The 16,968-nt window shown below is 45.9% G+C and overlaps 1 protein-coding gene across 1 annotated transcript in view; it reads right to left on the bottom strand.

Annotated features, from left to right (window-relative positions):
* The window catches only part of Gadl1 (glutamate decarboxylase like 1), a 141,706-nt gene that overhangs the window by 61,729 nt on the left and 63,009 nt on the right, over positions 1 to 16,968 (bottom strand). The window contains exon 11 of the mRNA XM_051140300.1: positions 5,974 to 6,173. Within this exon, the coding sequence (XP_050996257.1) occupies positions 5,974 to 6,173 (200 nt within the window). The remainder of the gene's footprint in view (positions 1 to 5,973; positions 6,174 to 16,968) is intronic.

The raw sequence follows: 16,968 nt of genomic DNA, 5'->3' as shown, positions 1-16,968 counted from the left end.
ACCTGGCATCACCAATTTACCTAAACCACCCAGCCAGAAGTAATTACCAGGATCCTCCTGTCCCAGAGTCCTCAGTCCTGTGATTACATGGACTGCAGTGTAACTGGCTTTTTTTTTTTTCCTTTTAAAAAAATGTTATGTGTCTGTGTGTGGTATATGCATGTGTGTATGTGTGCCCATGAAAGCCAGAAAAGGAGAGGCATGTGCGTGAAGAGCTCTTTGCTCTAGCTCTGCCAGGGAGTTGTGAACTGCCTTACAAAGCTGCTAGGAATGGAGCTCTGGTCCTTTGCAGGATCAGCACTTTTAACACTGGTCCACATCTCCAGCCTTATGCTGTTGTTTGATGTGGGTAGTCCTACATAACCATCTCCCCGCCCTAGAACAGGTGATGGCAGCCCCTACCCACCATTCTACGCAGGCTTTCAATAATAGTCACCTAGCCGACCTTGCTTTGGGCTCACAGGGACACTGATTCCTCACCAACCCAAAGTGAAGGAGTTTTGAATCACTGCTATTTCTTAGGAGAAATGCTGTGTTCCCAGTTGGAATGGGAAGGTAACACAAAGAGTGGTAGAGTCCCTAGCAGTGGTGCCCTCCTCTTCTTACTTGATTCTGACAGGCAACATGACCAGAGCCCTTCCCCTCTTAAACATGTCTGCTTCTCCAGAGTCGGGAGGACCCCGATGAAACAGTGTCTTCTAAGAATGCCATGACCCTCGCACCCATGAACTCACAGCAGCTGTGCTTGCCTACAGGAAATAAAGCTAGCCAACATTCCAGCATGGATGGGGGCGTGGGGAGGCTTCATGAGCCCCCACTCCTAACTGAGGAGCAACTGAGACAGTCAATGGCTATTGGGGGGGAGTTAGCTTCTTTAGGAGTGTGGCCCCTGGTTGATAGACCAGTGGGTAGTTCCATATTTATGCCTATATTGGCAGCACTAATTGGACTCACAGGGGTTAATATGAAAGCAAAACAAAACAGGAGGGCATGAGGTTGGGAGGAGGATGTGGCAGAGAGCCAAGAGGAGTTGGAGGGAGTATGTATGAGACGAATACAAACAAATACATTGTACATGTGTATGAAATTATCAAAGAGTAAATAAAAATGCTGTGTTCAAATATATCTTCCCTTGCTTTGCCAGGGAAGGAGAGAAAATTATTTGGACACTGGTCTATACAAATCTGGTCCTTTCATCTTAAGGTAAACATCTCAATTTCAGAATGAGGCTTTGCATAGATTCAGGAACATGGAAGGATGGTTCTATGGACTTGGGATGATTCTGGTTGGCCTGGGCAGGGAATATGATGCACAGGTCTTCAGTATCCAAAGCACCCGAGCAAGGGCCTGAGGAATGACGTCCTCACTGCACGAGGGTGTATGTGTAACCTCATCAGTCCCCTCATCGGGCCTGCCTTGCTGAGCACAGTGATCTACTGGGGGAAGTTAATTCCTCTTGGAGGAAAAACAGTTGACTCCGAGTAGAAATGATAAGAGGCAGAGCTTTGTGAACATGGGATATCTCTAGTAAACCCCAGATTGAATTCCCATGAGCTTGGGGACAAACAATATCAGAGCTGTAGCCCTGTGACTGAGGCAAGTAATCTGACTCCTGTCATCAGTGAGTTCTGGGGCAAGTTTGTGGAGGCCAATGAGAACCCACTGCTGAATGGCAGGGATTCTGCTAAAGAACCCAAACTCATGGAAGCCTGTGGTTATTACAGAGGGTGGCATTTACCTTAAAAGACGTGGTAATGTCTGGAACTGTTTGGGAAGGATCAAGAGGTGTGGCCTTATTATTGTAGAGGGTGTGTCACTCGGGGATGGGGTTTGAGGTCTCAAAAGCTATGCCAGACCTAGTCCTGCATTCTCTCTCCCTCCAACATTTGGATCAGATGTGAGCTCTCAGCTACTGCTCCAGCACCATGCCTGCCTGTCTGTCTGCTGCTGTGTACCCAGCCATGATGTCATGGTGTCTCTTTACAGAAATAGTAAAAACCTAAGACAAAGTTGGGACTCTTCTCCTGAGAGCTAGTCGACCTGCCTTTAACCTCATGGTTCACACCAATAGAACAGACACCAGAATTGAGATAATATTCAACCTTTTCTAAAAACAGGACTACAGACCAATCAGTAAGTTCTGACAGAAATTAGAGCAGGATTCTAAGATTCTTAATCCTAGAGAAACATTCTCCAAGTAATTTCACAGTCCTTCAGAGGAGAGTTGTTCAAAAGACTCCGTCCCTTCTCTTAGCATTGGGGGACAGAAGGATAGTGTGACCTTTGCTGACCCCATGAATATATTGTTGTCCATCAAAAGTGTGGAAAGATGAGGGGTACAAAAACTCATTATGAATAACAGCATGAAAGCTGAAGGATGTTTTTCTCAAATATTTAAATATAGGTCACAGAGCCTGCAGCGCTATTCACTGAAATGTTAATTCCACTCAATTCAACTTGACAAACGTTTACAAACAATAAGGATTTGTTGAATTGAATTGAAATGTTAACATTTATCCTCCTGTGATACTGCGTCTGAAAGAATTAGAAAGTATCCTTAGACTATAAACGCCAATCCACCCTGAGATGAATATTAACTTTGGAATAAATACCATCATCAAATATTTATATCTTGCCTTACTTCAAGACACCTGTCATTGAATCACTTAGAGGCTTTGGCAAAATAACACTGTATCCTACCACATTTAAATAGAACAAGAAAATGAGAACCAGGGGGCAGAGTGTCCTAAGTTTTACTTTAATTTAATGGGAAGGCTTGAGTATTTATTACAAACAGCCCCCTGGTCCACTGCCGGGGCATCATTGGCTCTGCACTTCTAGGAGGGGGACTTGGAACTCATCTCTAGTGAAGGCGCATTCCTCCCAAGGTTCAACAGGTTTCAAAACATAATTATGTATTTAATTTTATGTGTACATGTGTGTGTGCCCGTGTGTATGTATGTGCACCATGTGTGTGCAGGAACTCACAGGAGGTCAGAAGAGGGTATTAGATCCCCCTGAAATTAGAATTACAAATGACTGGGTGCTGCCATGCGGGTGCTGGGAACTGAACCATGGTCCTCTGCAAAAGCAGTAAGCCCTCTTAACCACCTCATTCAGCAGAGCCTCTTCAAAGACTAGATGACTGATGCTCTCTTCGAGTCAAGGACACACGTCTCATGATGACCACACCATTGTACGTGTTGGCCTGGCCACAGTAAGTAATTAACATTTCCCTCACTCAAGAACAATTAAACTTTCTTTGGGATTGTTGTCTGTCCCAGAAGTCATCACTCAGCTTTATAAGTGACGTCAGTGATGTGAGAATGTTACTTTTCTTCATTTACCACGGCATGAGGCTTCTGTTTTATCCACCTGTCTACTTCAGTTCCTGTGGGTGGGGCTGGGGAGCCAATTCTAAATTAAAGATTCTATAAGGCTAAATGACGCACAGAACTTATTGATAATGGGGAATTCAGATGTTGCAGATCTAGAACCAAATTATCTTGGGTTAGTTTAAAAAACAATCTCAATCTCTGTCTCTCTCTGTCTGTTTGTGTATGTGTATGCATGCATGTGCATGGACATGTATGTGCATGTTTTAGAGTGTGGCCACTTGTGTGTCAAGATCAGAGGACTGTCCTCCCAGAATTGGTCCTCACCTTCCACATCACTTGAGACACAGCGTCTTAGTTGCTCCCCCCCCACCTGTGCCAGGCTTGCATGTTGGGGGACTCTCCTGTCTCCACCTCCCATCTCTCCCCAGGAGCACTGGCATTACAGATGTGCACTAAGGACCACTTTGGTCTTCCTTAGGTTTGGGGAACTCAAACTTGAGTCCTCGTGCTAGAGTAAGAAGTGCGTAACCACTGAGCTTTCCCTCCGGTCCTGTTGTGCTACCTGTAATCCTAATAGCCATTCCCTGCCTGTCGGGATCAGGTGGCCTCCAGTTCCTCTCCGTGACACACATCCTACAGCATGCAGCAGCCTCTGAGAAGAAATGCCCCCACCAGCAAACGAGACCAAAGGGAAGGGTGGAAGAAGTAATAGAGGGGCTCAAGGGACTGGTTGTTTTCAGAGCTAGCTTTAGTAGCTAGCTAAACTATGTGTAAATAGCAATATAAGAACAAAAAAATTATTTGTTCCTGAAATGAAGCCAGAGTCCCATGTCTCTGCCTTCCACAGCCCTCTTGTCTGCCAGGTCCCCCTATTGCCCGCGGCTATGCTGGCCGTGACAATTGCTCAGCCCCTGACCTAAGACTTTTGACTCTTAGATAAAACCTTTAAAATGTACTTTTTAGCAGACTGCTACTTTCACCATCCCCAAAGCTAGAATCTCCTCAGACAGCCTCTAAAAACCTAGAAGGAGGTTTTCACTGCCTTGCTATAATCTGCCCACCTGCAGTTTCCACCAAGCTATTTGGTAAATGTCTTGACTTATGGCTTTCTTTTTGCCTGCACTTGTTCTGCAACTAATAAGGTCCCATGTACTACGTCTATGGTGGAATAAGTCTGAGGGGGCAAACTTAGGTAGTCTGAGCTCCAGAGTGGTGGCTTCTTATTCTCTTTGTCCTAAGAGCTGTGTATTGCATTGAACACACCCATAGTAAGTTACGACAACATTTATAGGAACTAAGCTAATTCCTTTTTATTCTCTTATATAAGTGTTTTGCCTGCATGTGTCTCTGTTTGTGTGCCTGGTTCCTTCAGAAGCTAGAGGGGGGTATAAGATCTCCTGAACTGGAGTTTCTGCCCTTGTGAGCTGCCATGTGGGTACTAGGATGGGCCTGTCCTTTGGAAGAACCGCCAGCGCTCTTAACCACCGATCCAGCTCTGCAGCCCCCTACAGTACTTCCTAAAGAGCAATCACCAATGACCTGCTGACTCTTGACTTCTCAAAGCGCCAAGGCCAACTGTTCACCTGTCCCGGCAGAGGTTACTTCCTGCTCCTTCAGGTTGAACTCCGGCCTCTGTGGCCACTGTGCACACATGGTGTGTACACATTCATGTGTGAAAACATTCATACACATAAAATGAAAATAAATACAATCTTCAAAAAAAAAAACGATTTGAAATAATTTCCATTCTTGTTCTTTTGCTGGAGATAAACTGAGGTGCAGGGAGCTCACACACTTTTCCAAGCTGCACAGCAGGGAAACGGTTTGTCCAGCCCCTGGTGGTGGCACACCCCTTTAATCTCAGCACTCAGGAAGCAGAAGCAGGTAGATCTCTAAGTTCAAGGTTAGCCTGGTCTACATAGTGAATTCCAGGACAGCCAGGGCTATTTAGTGAATCCATGTCTCGAATAAAAACAAATTAAAGTTGAATTAGTCTGTTCTTCTTCTGTGCTTAATGATAGGCCCCTAAGGCACCACAGGAAGGGGTGGGGACGGTGGTTCTCCTTACACTCGGTGTCACCAGGTCCCACTGTTTGATACAATGGGGAATGAAGACGTTTTGAGTTCTTTGAGGAAAAAAAATCCCAATTGGGGAAAGCTAATTTTTAAAGTATATAATTAAATGTATTTATTTATTTATTTATTTACTTATTTATTTTTGAGACAGGATCTTTCTAAACACCCATGGCTGGTCTTGAACTCCCAGAAATCCCACTGCCTCGGCCTCCCGAATGCAATGGCTACAGGTATATGCCACCATTCTGGGTTTCCAAAATTTTTTGTTCTATTTCATTTCTTCTACTTGCTCATCTGAGTGAGTCCTTCAGTGGCTTGAAGGGAGGGTAGTAGGACTTCTCTGCTCATATTTCTTAGACAGAGTAGGCACTGTGGGAATGCTTACTGAGTGCAAGAAGGAACCGAGAAGCAAAGAGTGTGTGTAGAATCTACCAATGCTAAATTTATTTGGTCTTTCTAACCCACACACACATGCACACATATGCACACTTACACACACACACACACACACACACACACACACACACACACACACACACACACTTATGCTCTCACGTACCTAGATAGCGCAAAGGCACGATTAACTCTCTCCTCGAGTCCTGAGGTGCCCAGGGCCTTCCAGGTCATCCAGAACTTGAACGCGTCGGGTCTCCTGCTACACTGGATGGATTTGTCTCCCGTGTCGTAGCTGACATCATAGAACTTATCCTGCTGGAACAGGTAGGCCGCCTTAGCTGAGTAGCACTTCTTAAGGAGATCCTTTGAAGGAGGAGGAAAAGGCATCTGAGTGCATTCACGTTAAGCTCCATGTCAGACGTGCCCAGAAACAAACCCTGCCCGGCATTCTGCGGTGGGTGCCAGAGGTACGTGCCACTCACTGGCTGCTCAGGGTTGGATGCAGCCTGTGTGCTTAAAGGATGCAGTTCACAGAGGAGCAGGCAGGGCAAGACCCACCCTCTCAGGGTCACCGAGGCCTAGGAGGGGCTGAGAGAACCAAAGGTTCCATCTCTACGATGGGCCTCCGTGAAGAAATAAACCTCTAAGTCACTCAAAGCTCCTTCAAGAGAAAACAAAATCTTCATTCATGGTAGTATTTTTACACAATTTCACAGTAAACCCTAAGCTTTAAAACGCCCTTCTTTGCAACAGATATCCATACTGAACAGCCAGATGTGACAATGACCCAGATTGAGGGGAGAGCTAATCCAGTGGACGAATTAAACAAGATTGAACTGGTGTTTGGTGGTTTATCATCCCAAAGCATCAGCCACCACTGATCTTTCATTTGTTTCATCCTGGTTTTATTTGCAACCAAATTCTATTCCCACATCTTGACTGGCGACTTCTCACTGTGAGGTCAGTGACAAGTGACTCTGCTTGTCATCATTTGGCCATCTTCCCCCCTGTTATGTAAATGGAAGCTATGCTGTCTTTGATATCAGAGTCCACACCACGAGCCAGTGACCCACAGCCCTGTGACTTCCCAAGAGTCCTCCTCAGGGCCCCACTCACTCCCCTCCTTTGACTGCTCTCCACTGCATCATACCCCACATATGAGCTCGTGATTTTGGTTTGCACTTGTCTCTGCTTTATGTACATTATCCATAGACCAGTAGAATATGTGCATCTTACATGTGAGCTCTGAACAGTACTAACCCTATACATCTGTCACTCTCCATCCAGGGCTTGCTTTCCATTGGGTCCCCTCTCAAACTTCTTCTCTGTACCCCAGATTCCTCACTGGTCCCTTCTGTTTGGCTCACAGTTGGCTGTGTCTGTTGGCTTTGCTGCTTTGCTGTCCGCATGTCATGAGCAATTCAGGAACATTGGCTTTCTGTGTAACCAGGCGGGGATTACTCCCTATCCATCCCCACACCTACAGAGCTTATGGGCTCAAGGCACCCTCGCTAAGTGATCAGGACAGTGATGGCTCCTCCCTCCACCCACAGGCTTTCTCCATCTTCCTTATGAGATGGATGGGAGCAGACCTCTCAGGAGGCAGAACCTCACTGAAGAAAGTAGGTCGTGTGTGTGTGTGTGTGTGTGTGTGTGTGTGTGTGTGTGTGTGTGTGTGTGTGTAACTGAAGGCTTTATAGCCCAGCTCCACTTCCGTCCTGATCTCTGCTCTCTGTTCTGTTCAGATGAGAGGAAGGGAGGAACACTCACTGAGCTGTCTGCTGTTCTCCCCACCCCATGATGGACCGTATCCCCTAACACCTGGAGCCAAAATAAAACCTTTTCCCTTAAGTTGCTTCTTGATTCAAGTATTTGAATGAGAAAAGTCACTAATTAATATACAAGGGTCCTAGAAAATGCTCTTAACAGAGAATTAAACATTTTTTTTACTTAACTGATTAGCTCCCATGTAAAGAACGGAACGAAGACGTTAAGGTAACACCTTAGAAACGAAGACGAGCTTCCCCAACCAGGAATTCTCCTACTTGCCCACATGGCACAGAGGCCTAGGGGGCCCTTTTGTTGTTCTGCCTATAGATCGCTGCATCCAGATCGCTGCATCCCTAACGCTCCCCAGAGAAGCTTCCTCAGCAGATGGTTATGGACAGACTCACAACGGGTCACACAGCAAACAAAACACCTACATCACACCCTCCTCCCAAGGTTCACAGATCATTTGGAGGCAGAGTAGCAGTGCTTGTAAGAGGTAATAGATGACTACAGGAAACAGTGTTTGCCATACACAGCAGATGCACATACAAACTCGGTGGTTACAGTAGCATGCGCTAGACCTGTGCAATCTCAAGTCGGACAAATTACCTGCATAGGGATGGCAGGATGGGCATGTGGTCCCACCTCTAGCTGAGGAGCTACTGGCCGTCACAGCATAGGGATGGCAGGATGGGCATGTGGTCCCACCTCTAGCTGAGGAGCTACTGGCTGTCACAGCATAGGGATGGCAGGATGGGCATGTGGTCCCAGCTCTAGCTGAGGAGCTACTGGCCGTCACAGCATAGGGATGGCAGGATGGGCATGTGGTCCCAGCTCTAGCTGAGGAGCTACTGGCCGTCACAGCATAGGGATGAGAAGATGGATGTGTGGTCTCATCTCTAGATAAGGAGCTCTTGGCTCTTGATAGCGGCTGAGAGCAACAATCAGTTCCCTTTAAAGCTGTCCTCCTGGTAGGCTGACCACATCTCAGTGACAGCTACTTACCCAAGTATATGGATGACCCAAATTGGACTGATGAGTTTTAAAATAAAAGGAAGGAAGAAATTGGGGGAGTGGAGTAAAAAAAAAAAAATCAAAACACATTGTACAAAATTCTCAAAGAATTAATAAAAACAAAAAGGAAAAAGATGAGTTTTCTTTTGTAATACCAGCATTGTCTTCTGTGGATATTAATATGGGTCCAAACATGTTTCATTACCAAAACCATGGCTTTATACACTATAAATATGGAAGAAATAGGAGGAAATACCAAATCTCTATAAAATAACAAATGAGGGCAGCCTGGCTCCGATGGCCGTTCTTGGTGATCACCACACAAAAATCGATTGCTGTAAGCAGAGCATTGATGTAGCCAAGTCTCCTAACTTAAGTCTACTTGGGTTTTTCCCGTCAATCTCTAGGCTGATCCCAGCTGTGGCCACTGAGTCTCCTCACTGCAATGGTTGGAAAATATGACCGTCATTGTCTATAGCAACTTTACTGTGACGACACAACATCAAAGGCCACTGCATATGTTTTCATGACAAGGCATGCACGGCCTGCACAAAACTAGACCCACACTTCTCCCATTGGGAATGTGGAGTTATAAAGGAATCTCAAAACCAGTGAACTTTGGGTGCTGGCGAGGTGGCTCTGTTAAAATAAAGTGCTTGCCACCTAACCAAGAAGCCACATTAAAAACAACAGCACTGGGGCTGGAGATGGTGTTCCAAGTGTGTTTCCTGCCCTTGCGGGGGATCTGTGTTATGTCCTAGCACCCACGCGCTGGTACGCAACCACCTCTAACTCCAGTTTCAGGGGAGCCAACGCTCTCTTCTGGCCTCCACTGGTTCCTTCACTTACATGTTACACATAAACTCATATAGGCATGCATATATAAACATAAACAAAGTAAGTGAAGAAATGAATCTTAAAAAAAAAAAAAAAACAGGCACACACACGTAACATTAGCACTAGGGAAAGATGGAATTCTTGGGCAAGTTCCAGGTAAAGATGAGAGATTCTGAGGGAACAAATTAGATGGTGGACCGTGCCCAAGGCGTGACACCCGAGGTTGACCAATGGCTGTTATATGCATGTATACTTGCTTTGTGTATTTCTGTCTCTCTATTTCTCTGTCTCTCTACTGGTGTCTCTATCTCTCTCTTTCTCTGTCTCTCTATTGTGGTCTCTGTCTCTCTGTCTCTATCTGTCCCTGTCTCTCATGCGTGTGCACATTAATACAAACTCCTGCACACAAGAACCATTTATACACACAATATACGCATACACATGCACATAACAAAAAACAATGAATATCGGTCATGTCCTATGCAAACCTGGGGTGGGGGGCTGATATGAGTGATTGAAACGGCAGCGACCATTTTAGCTATATGGCTATAGGTACATGCAAATGAGAAGAGAGGAGGAAACAGCAAGAAGAGTGACGGTCCTTCAGCAGCGGCACCATTAATCTGCTCAGAGACATCCTCCTGCCTGGGAAAGTTTCATTAAAAACAAAGAGAAAAGAACACTGAAGGCTTGAGCTTTAGTTATCAAAAATAAATGAAATTATTTATCTTACTAATAAGTGGATGGGATATCTATCAGCCTTAGGACACACATTAACTGTGAGGAGAGACTCATCTCCAAGGGAAATGACATTTTAGAATATATATAGTAAAAGCATTAAATTTTTTTCTTACATCCTATTGTGCTAACGGTCAGATGTTCATATTCACACCCTTGGTGCTTACAGAGGGTATATAATGGTACTAAGAATCCAGCCCCAAGAATCCAGTTCCTGAATTTTGGGATATTATCTCAAATTGTCCTTGGGGATTACCAGACAAGGTATGAGGACCTACATTGTGCCAAGTGAAGAAAGTCCAACCAAATAGGCATTTCTATAGATTTGACTTATGGAGTCTATATCTGCAAGCCCAACTGGGTCAGGACTGAGTCATAGCCATCCACAGGACTGTGTCCCTGGTTTTTTCTATTGTCTTCTGTATTGGTCTCATTCCTAATAGAAGGTCAGCAGGAAATCTAGAACTGGGATGGCTTAGAGGGACCTATGATCACAAGGAGAAGCTGTTTGCAGAGGATGGACAGTGCAGGAGGGAGCTGTGTGATCTTGGCACTGCTGACAAGGCCCTTAAGTCAACTACAGTCCCAGTCAGCATCCCTAAGGCCCTCTGGGCCCCACATCAGTCTCCATCTTGGTGGCACTGTGTTGTCTATTGCAGTAAGAATCTGGCCTGAGTCAGCTTAGAGAGAAGGTCCTGTGCCTGATTTCTGACCACTCATGTCAAACTGATTGCTCGTCCCTTTCTCTTGGTTATAGCTTTATCTAAAAATGATGCTAAGTCTATTTAGCTTGTTTGCCTTTGGTTGCTAATGTTTTTCTTTGCTGCCTTTTCCCATGCTGTGTGACCACAAACCCTCACTAAGTAGCTCTGTCTTCAGAATTAATCTCATTTCTCTGACAGTATCTTTTCCCCCTAAGGAACTGTTTCCTGAAAGCCTTCTGATTTTATTTTATTATTTGTTTATTGTGTGTATAAGTGTTGTGTATGTGTGTGTTGACTAGTTTTATGTCACCTTGATACAAGCTAGAGTCATTTGAAAGGAAGGAGCCTCAATTGACAAAATGCCCCTATAAGGTAGGCAAGTCTGTAGGGATTTTTCTTAATTAATGATTGACATAGGAAGTCCCAGTCCATTGTGAATGGGGCCACCCCTGGGCTGGAGGTCCAAGGTTGTGCAAGAAAGTAGGCTGAGCAAGCCATGGTGAGCAAGCCAGTAAGCAGCACCCCTCCATGGTCTCTACATCAGCTCTTGCTTTGGGTGATGGACTGTGATACAGAAGAGTAAGCAAAATTAACATTATCATCCACAGGTTGCCTTAGGTCATGGTGTTTCACAGCAGCAACAAAGACAGTGTGTGCCTGTGCACATGCACGTGGAGGCTAGATGACAAAGTTGGGTGTCCTTCCCAATCTCTCTCCCCTTATTTCCTCAAAACAGCAACTCTGCCTGAGCCTAGAGCTATGATGGGGGCCACTGAGCTGTAGCGGTCCTGCTGTCTGTAGCCTTCTTCCACACCTGGCTGTTTACAAGGGTTGAGTAGGATTTGAACTCATGTCTTTATGCTCTGCAGCAAGTGCTCTTACCCACTGAGCCATCTCTCCTGTTACTTCACTTTGGTTTTAACTTTCTGTTGCTGGTTTCTGTTCTCTTTAATGTCACACAGATAGAGGGGCGTGGCCTCTCACTTTTAACCTTGTACCTGAACCTTCTGAAGGTCAAATCTAGCCAAAAGTCAATCTGCAAAGATGTCTTGGAAGCACTCAATGAAGGAGCCAGACCCTTTTTGTCTGCAATGGGCTCAGGATAGATTGCACAGTAAAGATAAGCAGGAAACTGGAGTTCAGCTTTAGTTTTCACCTGGTATCATAATGCCTAATCTAGCACGTTTGAGAACCACAAGCAGAGCTGACATTTACCAAGGTCAGACTTTTATTCAGACAAATGTATGATGATGGCATTCAATTTAAATTCCCTAGATCTGAGACGGTGGAGTTGGAGTTCAAGCCGGGGCAGCCTGGGCTTGGGGCTTGCCTCTTAGTCACTGCCTTCTGCTGCTTCAACGATGGATGCTCAGGCGCAGGTGGAAAACGTGCTTGGGTCCATGACAGTTCACAACATCCTCAAAAGCACAGCTCAGCCATGGCTCGCATCTTGTCCTTGTCCAGATAACCCAAGCCACCTTTGACCTTCCATGGGAAGCTGTCCCTTTCCACAGACCACTTCAAGTCAAAACTCTGTGTTCCACACACATACACGCACACACACGCACACGCACACACATGCACACACACGCACGTGCGCACACACGCGCACACACACGCGAGCGCACACACACACGCACACACACATGCACACGCACGCACACGCACACACATGCACGCACACACGCACACACACGCACACACACGCACACACACACATGCACACGCACCTTCCTGTTTCATCATTCTTCAGCAATTATCACTTTAGCCAAATAAAATCTACCAAAATTCTTCCCTATTGTTTTCCCCCATATTTTGTCCCAGGCCACCATTATCAACATGTGAACATTTTTTTTCTGAATGATTTAGGAAATGGGCATATTAATCATCTTTATAGTAATTACTTCATTCCAAAACTGTGTATCCTTGTATACAATTCACACTATGGTGCCAAGATCCCGGGCATGCAGGTACTTAAGCTGATATTTGATGATGGAAGGTAGGAAGCAAAAGGTAGGAAGGTAGGAAGCAGTAAAAGAAAGGCTTGGCTTTCACCTAGAACATCACCCAGTAAGAGCCAGATGTGGAGGAGAGCTGTGATTGCAGTGGTTATCACACCGTGGACCAACTCCAGCTATGCTCACATCCACAGCATCAGCCCAGTCCATCTCAATATACACAGAAACTTGTGCCAGGCTCTGAGATCCAGAAATCCACTGGCATTAAGATGTTCCTGATGAGAACAGGGACAGGGACACAAACTACATAACAGATGCCCAGGCAGGAGGAGGAACAAGGCTCGTTGGCAAAGTCCCTTTCACAACAGTAGTGATGTCACAGGGGGCTCTTAGGAGGGAGCATGTCAGCCCAAGGCTGAAAGAGGGGAGGAAGGCAGGGTGAGATTAGGTATTAATTCTTAATAATTGGAGTTAATTAATGAGGTGTTCCTTAGCTATAGAGCTGGCCAGAGGGTCAAGCAATCTTGAACACCACAATAAGGGGGATTTGTGAAGAAATCCTCGTAGGCTACTGCAGACACTAAACCTTATTTCTGATCTATAAAATGAAGAAGGAATCAGGAAAAGTGGCCGCTTTCAACTTAGCTGCTACGTGTCAGCCCAGACAGTCACTGAACAGCTGGGCTGCCATTTTCCCATGTGCCCAAAGGAAAGGAGGGTGCTTATTCTGTACAGGAACCAGGCATCATGGGAAACCTCATGATCCAAGGCCCACAGGAGACAGCCCTCAGTCTCTGAGCTGAACCCTGTCTCATTTCTCTCTGGTACATGCCTGTGTGCCTGACCCCTCCCAGTACCGGGCACTTGCAAAGACAGCCACAGAGCAGGCTGTCAGCACTCTGCCCCTCAGTGACTGCTACAGGCCTCACTTACCTTTCCTGCGGAGTGACATGCTTACTCACTGCAGAGCCAAAATAGCACAAAACACTGACAGAATATAATAAGCGTCTTACAGGAAATCTTAGCCCAGTAGGCAGAGTTGCCCACGATCTTTCTGAGACAAAGGCAGCAGAAGCTCACTGTTTAGTTATACCTGCCTTCTTTAGACACATGGCTCTTTAATTGTCTCAGCTTGGAGAGGAAGAATCAGCCTTCTCTAGGGATGAGCCTCCTAATAGGCTATCTGGTTTCAAGCAGTCAATCCTAAACACATACATATACAGGCATCATTAAAGGAACGCTCAAAAGGTAGCATTTTTGTGTGCTCGTGCATGTGCGCGTGGGTGTGTGCGCACGCGCGGGAGTGCATGTGTGCATGGTTGTGTGTGTGGCAATAATTTGAAAAGAGGTCATGAATTTGAGGAGAAGCAGAGGGACACTGAAGGAACTGAAGGGCCTAGAGGAAAGATGAAGGTATGAAGGTGACATAAATACAATACTCCTGCCAGAAATTCTCAAAAAAAAAAAAAAAAAGGGACTTTTTACTAAGATTCAGCAGGCTTTGAAGAAAATGAAGGCATCTTGTGAAGTGACAGTGGACAAGAGAAAGACAGAAGGGAGGGGGAAGGGAACAAAGAGGTGAAGAGAAAGGTTAGAGGTAGGGAGAATGAATGAATGAATGAATGAATGAAAGAAAGAAAGAAAGAAAGAAAGAAAGAAAGAAAGAAAGAAAGAAAGAAAGAAATGTGAATCAAGGTGCAGTTTCAGTACTGAAACACAGGTCATTGGAGGCATCTGTTCACACTGAGATGAGCAAACAGATTCTTAGGAAGCCGCTTTGGTTAAATAGCAATGATCTCCCCTCTCAGACGCACAGGGCAATTACAGAAGCAGAATGGAAGCCTGGCCACTCTGCCTTCCTGTCTGTCTCTTTCTTTGGCTGAAGGATCAGAGATAAGCCACTTCCCCAAACCTTGCCTCTCGAGCCACCATGGGATTCCCCTCAGGGAAGGAGAACTTTTGGGACAGGCACCCTTCACCCACTGGCTGGGGTCAACTATCCATGACTTCAAAGCACACTTCTGAAGGGGATTTTCACGTACTGAGAACCACCCGGTCCTCCCAACTGACCAATAAAGCCCCGGGCTGGGTTGACAAGGTGGGACTGGTCTCTATTTGCATCCTCCTGCCTTCCGCCCTCATTCTTCTGGTTCCCATCATCCATTTCTCTTCCCAATGCGGCCACACTGACTCCATCTCTGCTGTTCAGGACACCAGTTTCTTTAGCTGCTGAATACGATTGGATGGTCAGGTCTAGCATCTTGGAGCTGTCTGAGGCCTGGGTTTTGCCCTTAAAATCTCTGGTTACAACACAGTGTTGTCAAAAACCCAGGGAACACAGCTGAGCACTTGGTTTTGACCCAACAGGTGCAAGCTCTCACACAAGCACTGCACATTTAGGAACCGACCATCCTTGTCTAAAGAGACATTGTTGAATTACACAAGAAAGTGAGAGCGGAGCCCTCTCTGTCACCACTTCCTGAATCCAGGGCTTCTGAGTCTTTAAGTCCATAAAACGTGAGTACAGGGCTGGGGAGATGGCTCCTCAGTAAAGAGCATGCTACCTTAGCACAAAGACCTGAGCCTTTATCCCCAACACTCACATATAATCACCAGGCATGGTAGTGTGGATTGGTACCTGGGGCTTACTGGTCAACCAGTTTAGCCAAATGAGTATAGCCAGGTGAAAGTAAAAGACCCTATCTCAAAATAGTAAATAAAACAAGGTGGACAGCAACAGGGGTAGACACTAGATTTGACTCCTGCCCCCACAACCTGAATGCATAAACATGTGAACACACATGCACCCCCACCCCTACCCACATGCAGCTGCACACACACACACACATTCACACAGACAAAACATAGGTATAGAATTAGTTGCCACTAGTAAGTCTAAAGCAATCCTCCTCTGCCCCAGTTCTGGGCAACCTCTTTTCCTAGTGTCACGTGTGTTAATGGCACCCTGGGGTGTGAGCCTCATGCACTCTGCACATAAGATCTGCTCCTCTATTACCAGTCCCTTCAACTCTGAGCAGCCAGGCCTCATCCTCTGAGCCTTGGCTCACACAGGGTCTGCGTTCTGCTCAATGTCTATCTCTATCCCGGAGATGGCATCCATTTCTGATGACTCGTTTGGTCAGACACCTTTCATTTTCCTCATGACATTTCTTTGCTCTGTTTATTTGGGGAAGGGGTGCATCTATTTAAGTCACTTTTTTTTTCTTTCTGCTAGACTAAGCTTCCTTCGTTGTGTTACAGTAAAAGTTAAAGTCTTCTAAACTGAATCTAACGTGAAAGGGGCTCTTCTTGTCCACACGTGGCTGTACTTGTCTTAGAGCTTGCCTGAGTTCTCTTCCCGACCCACTTCTGTGGGATCACTTTTGAGGAAATGGATGCATCTCCTTTTCCCACCCTTTTGAGTTATTTCTGGGCCATGGCTGTCATCTTTAGAACCCCTCTGTGTTTGTGTTTTCATTGCTGCACTCCCTTTGCCTGGAGGCTGCTAGGCGTAGATGCTGATGGTGTCTAGGGTGCTCGCAGGTGCACTTTGGAAGAGCTGGTCAACACACTCTGCCACTTCCCTCTCTGGGTTGTTACACAAGTGGGCGAACTTGTCACCTTGCCTTTCCAACCTCTCCTTTTGTACCTTCCTGCCAAACACGGCCACTCAAAATGTACCAGTGCTGTCAGCCTTCTGCAGCCTGGATCAGGATTTGCCGGATGTAAGCTGGTTTCAGGAAGTGTCCAGTGCACATGTGTGTGGTGTTCAGCAGCATCGGGCTTCTCCTCCCACTTCTTTTCATATATGGAACATTGTTAACTTCATAGTTCTCAGAGAAGGAATGCTGCCTGAGAGTATAATTCATGATGCTGTCTACGCAAGAAAGACTTGGCATGCTATCTCTGTCTTCCCCCTTCAGCCTTCCGGTTGATAGCCTCTTGAGAACTCGAGTTGCGTTTTGAAACGGAATCTGGTTTCTTTTTTCAGTATGCTCTGAACATCATTTTGAGAAAACCGTCCCTTCAGCTGTGAGCCCCAGGGCGTGAAAGATGACTGTAAGCTTTGTGGAAATGGTGGGCTTAGCTCTACAGGTCCCTCTGATTGGCCCCTGCTGTTTGCAGTAGTCTACTGGA

This window comes from Acomys russatus, chromosome 32 (assembly GCF_903995435.1).
Source record: "Acomys russatus chromosome 32, mAcoRus1.1, whole genome shotgun sequence".
In the NCBI taxonomy this organism is placed as follows: Eukaryota; Metazoa; Chordata; class Mammalia; order Rodentia; family Muridae; genus Acomys; species Acomys russatus.
The sequence above is the reverse complement of the archived record's forward strand: the minus strand, read 5'-3'. Positions and strand labels throughout refer to the sequence as shown.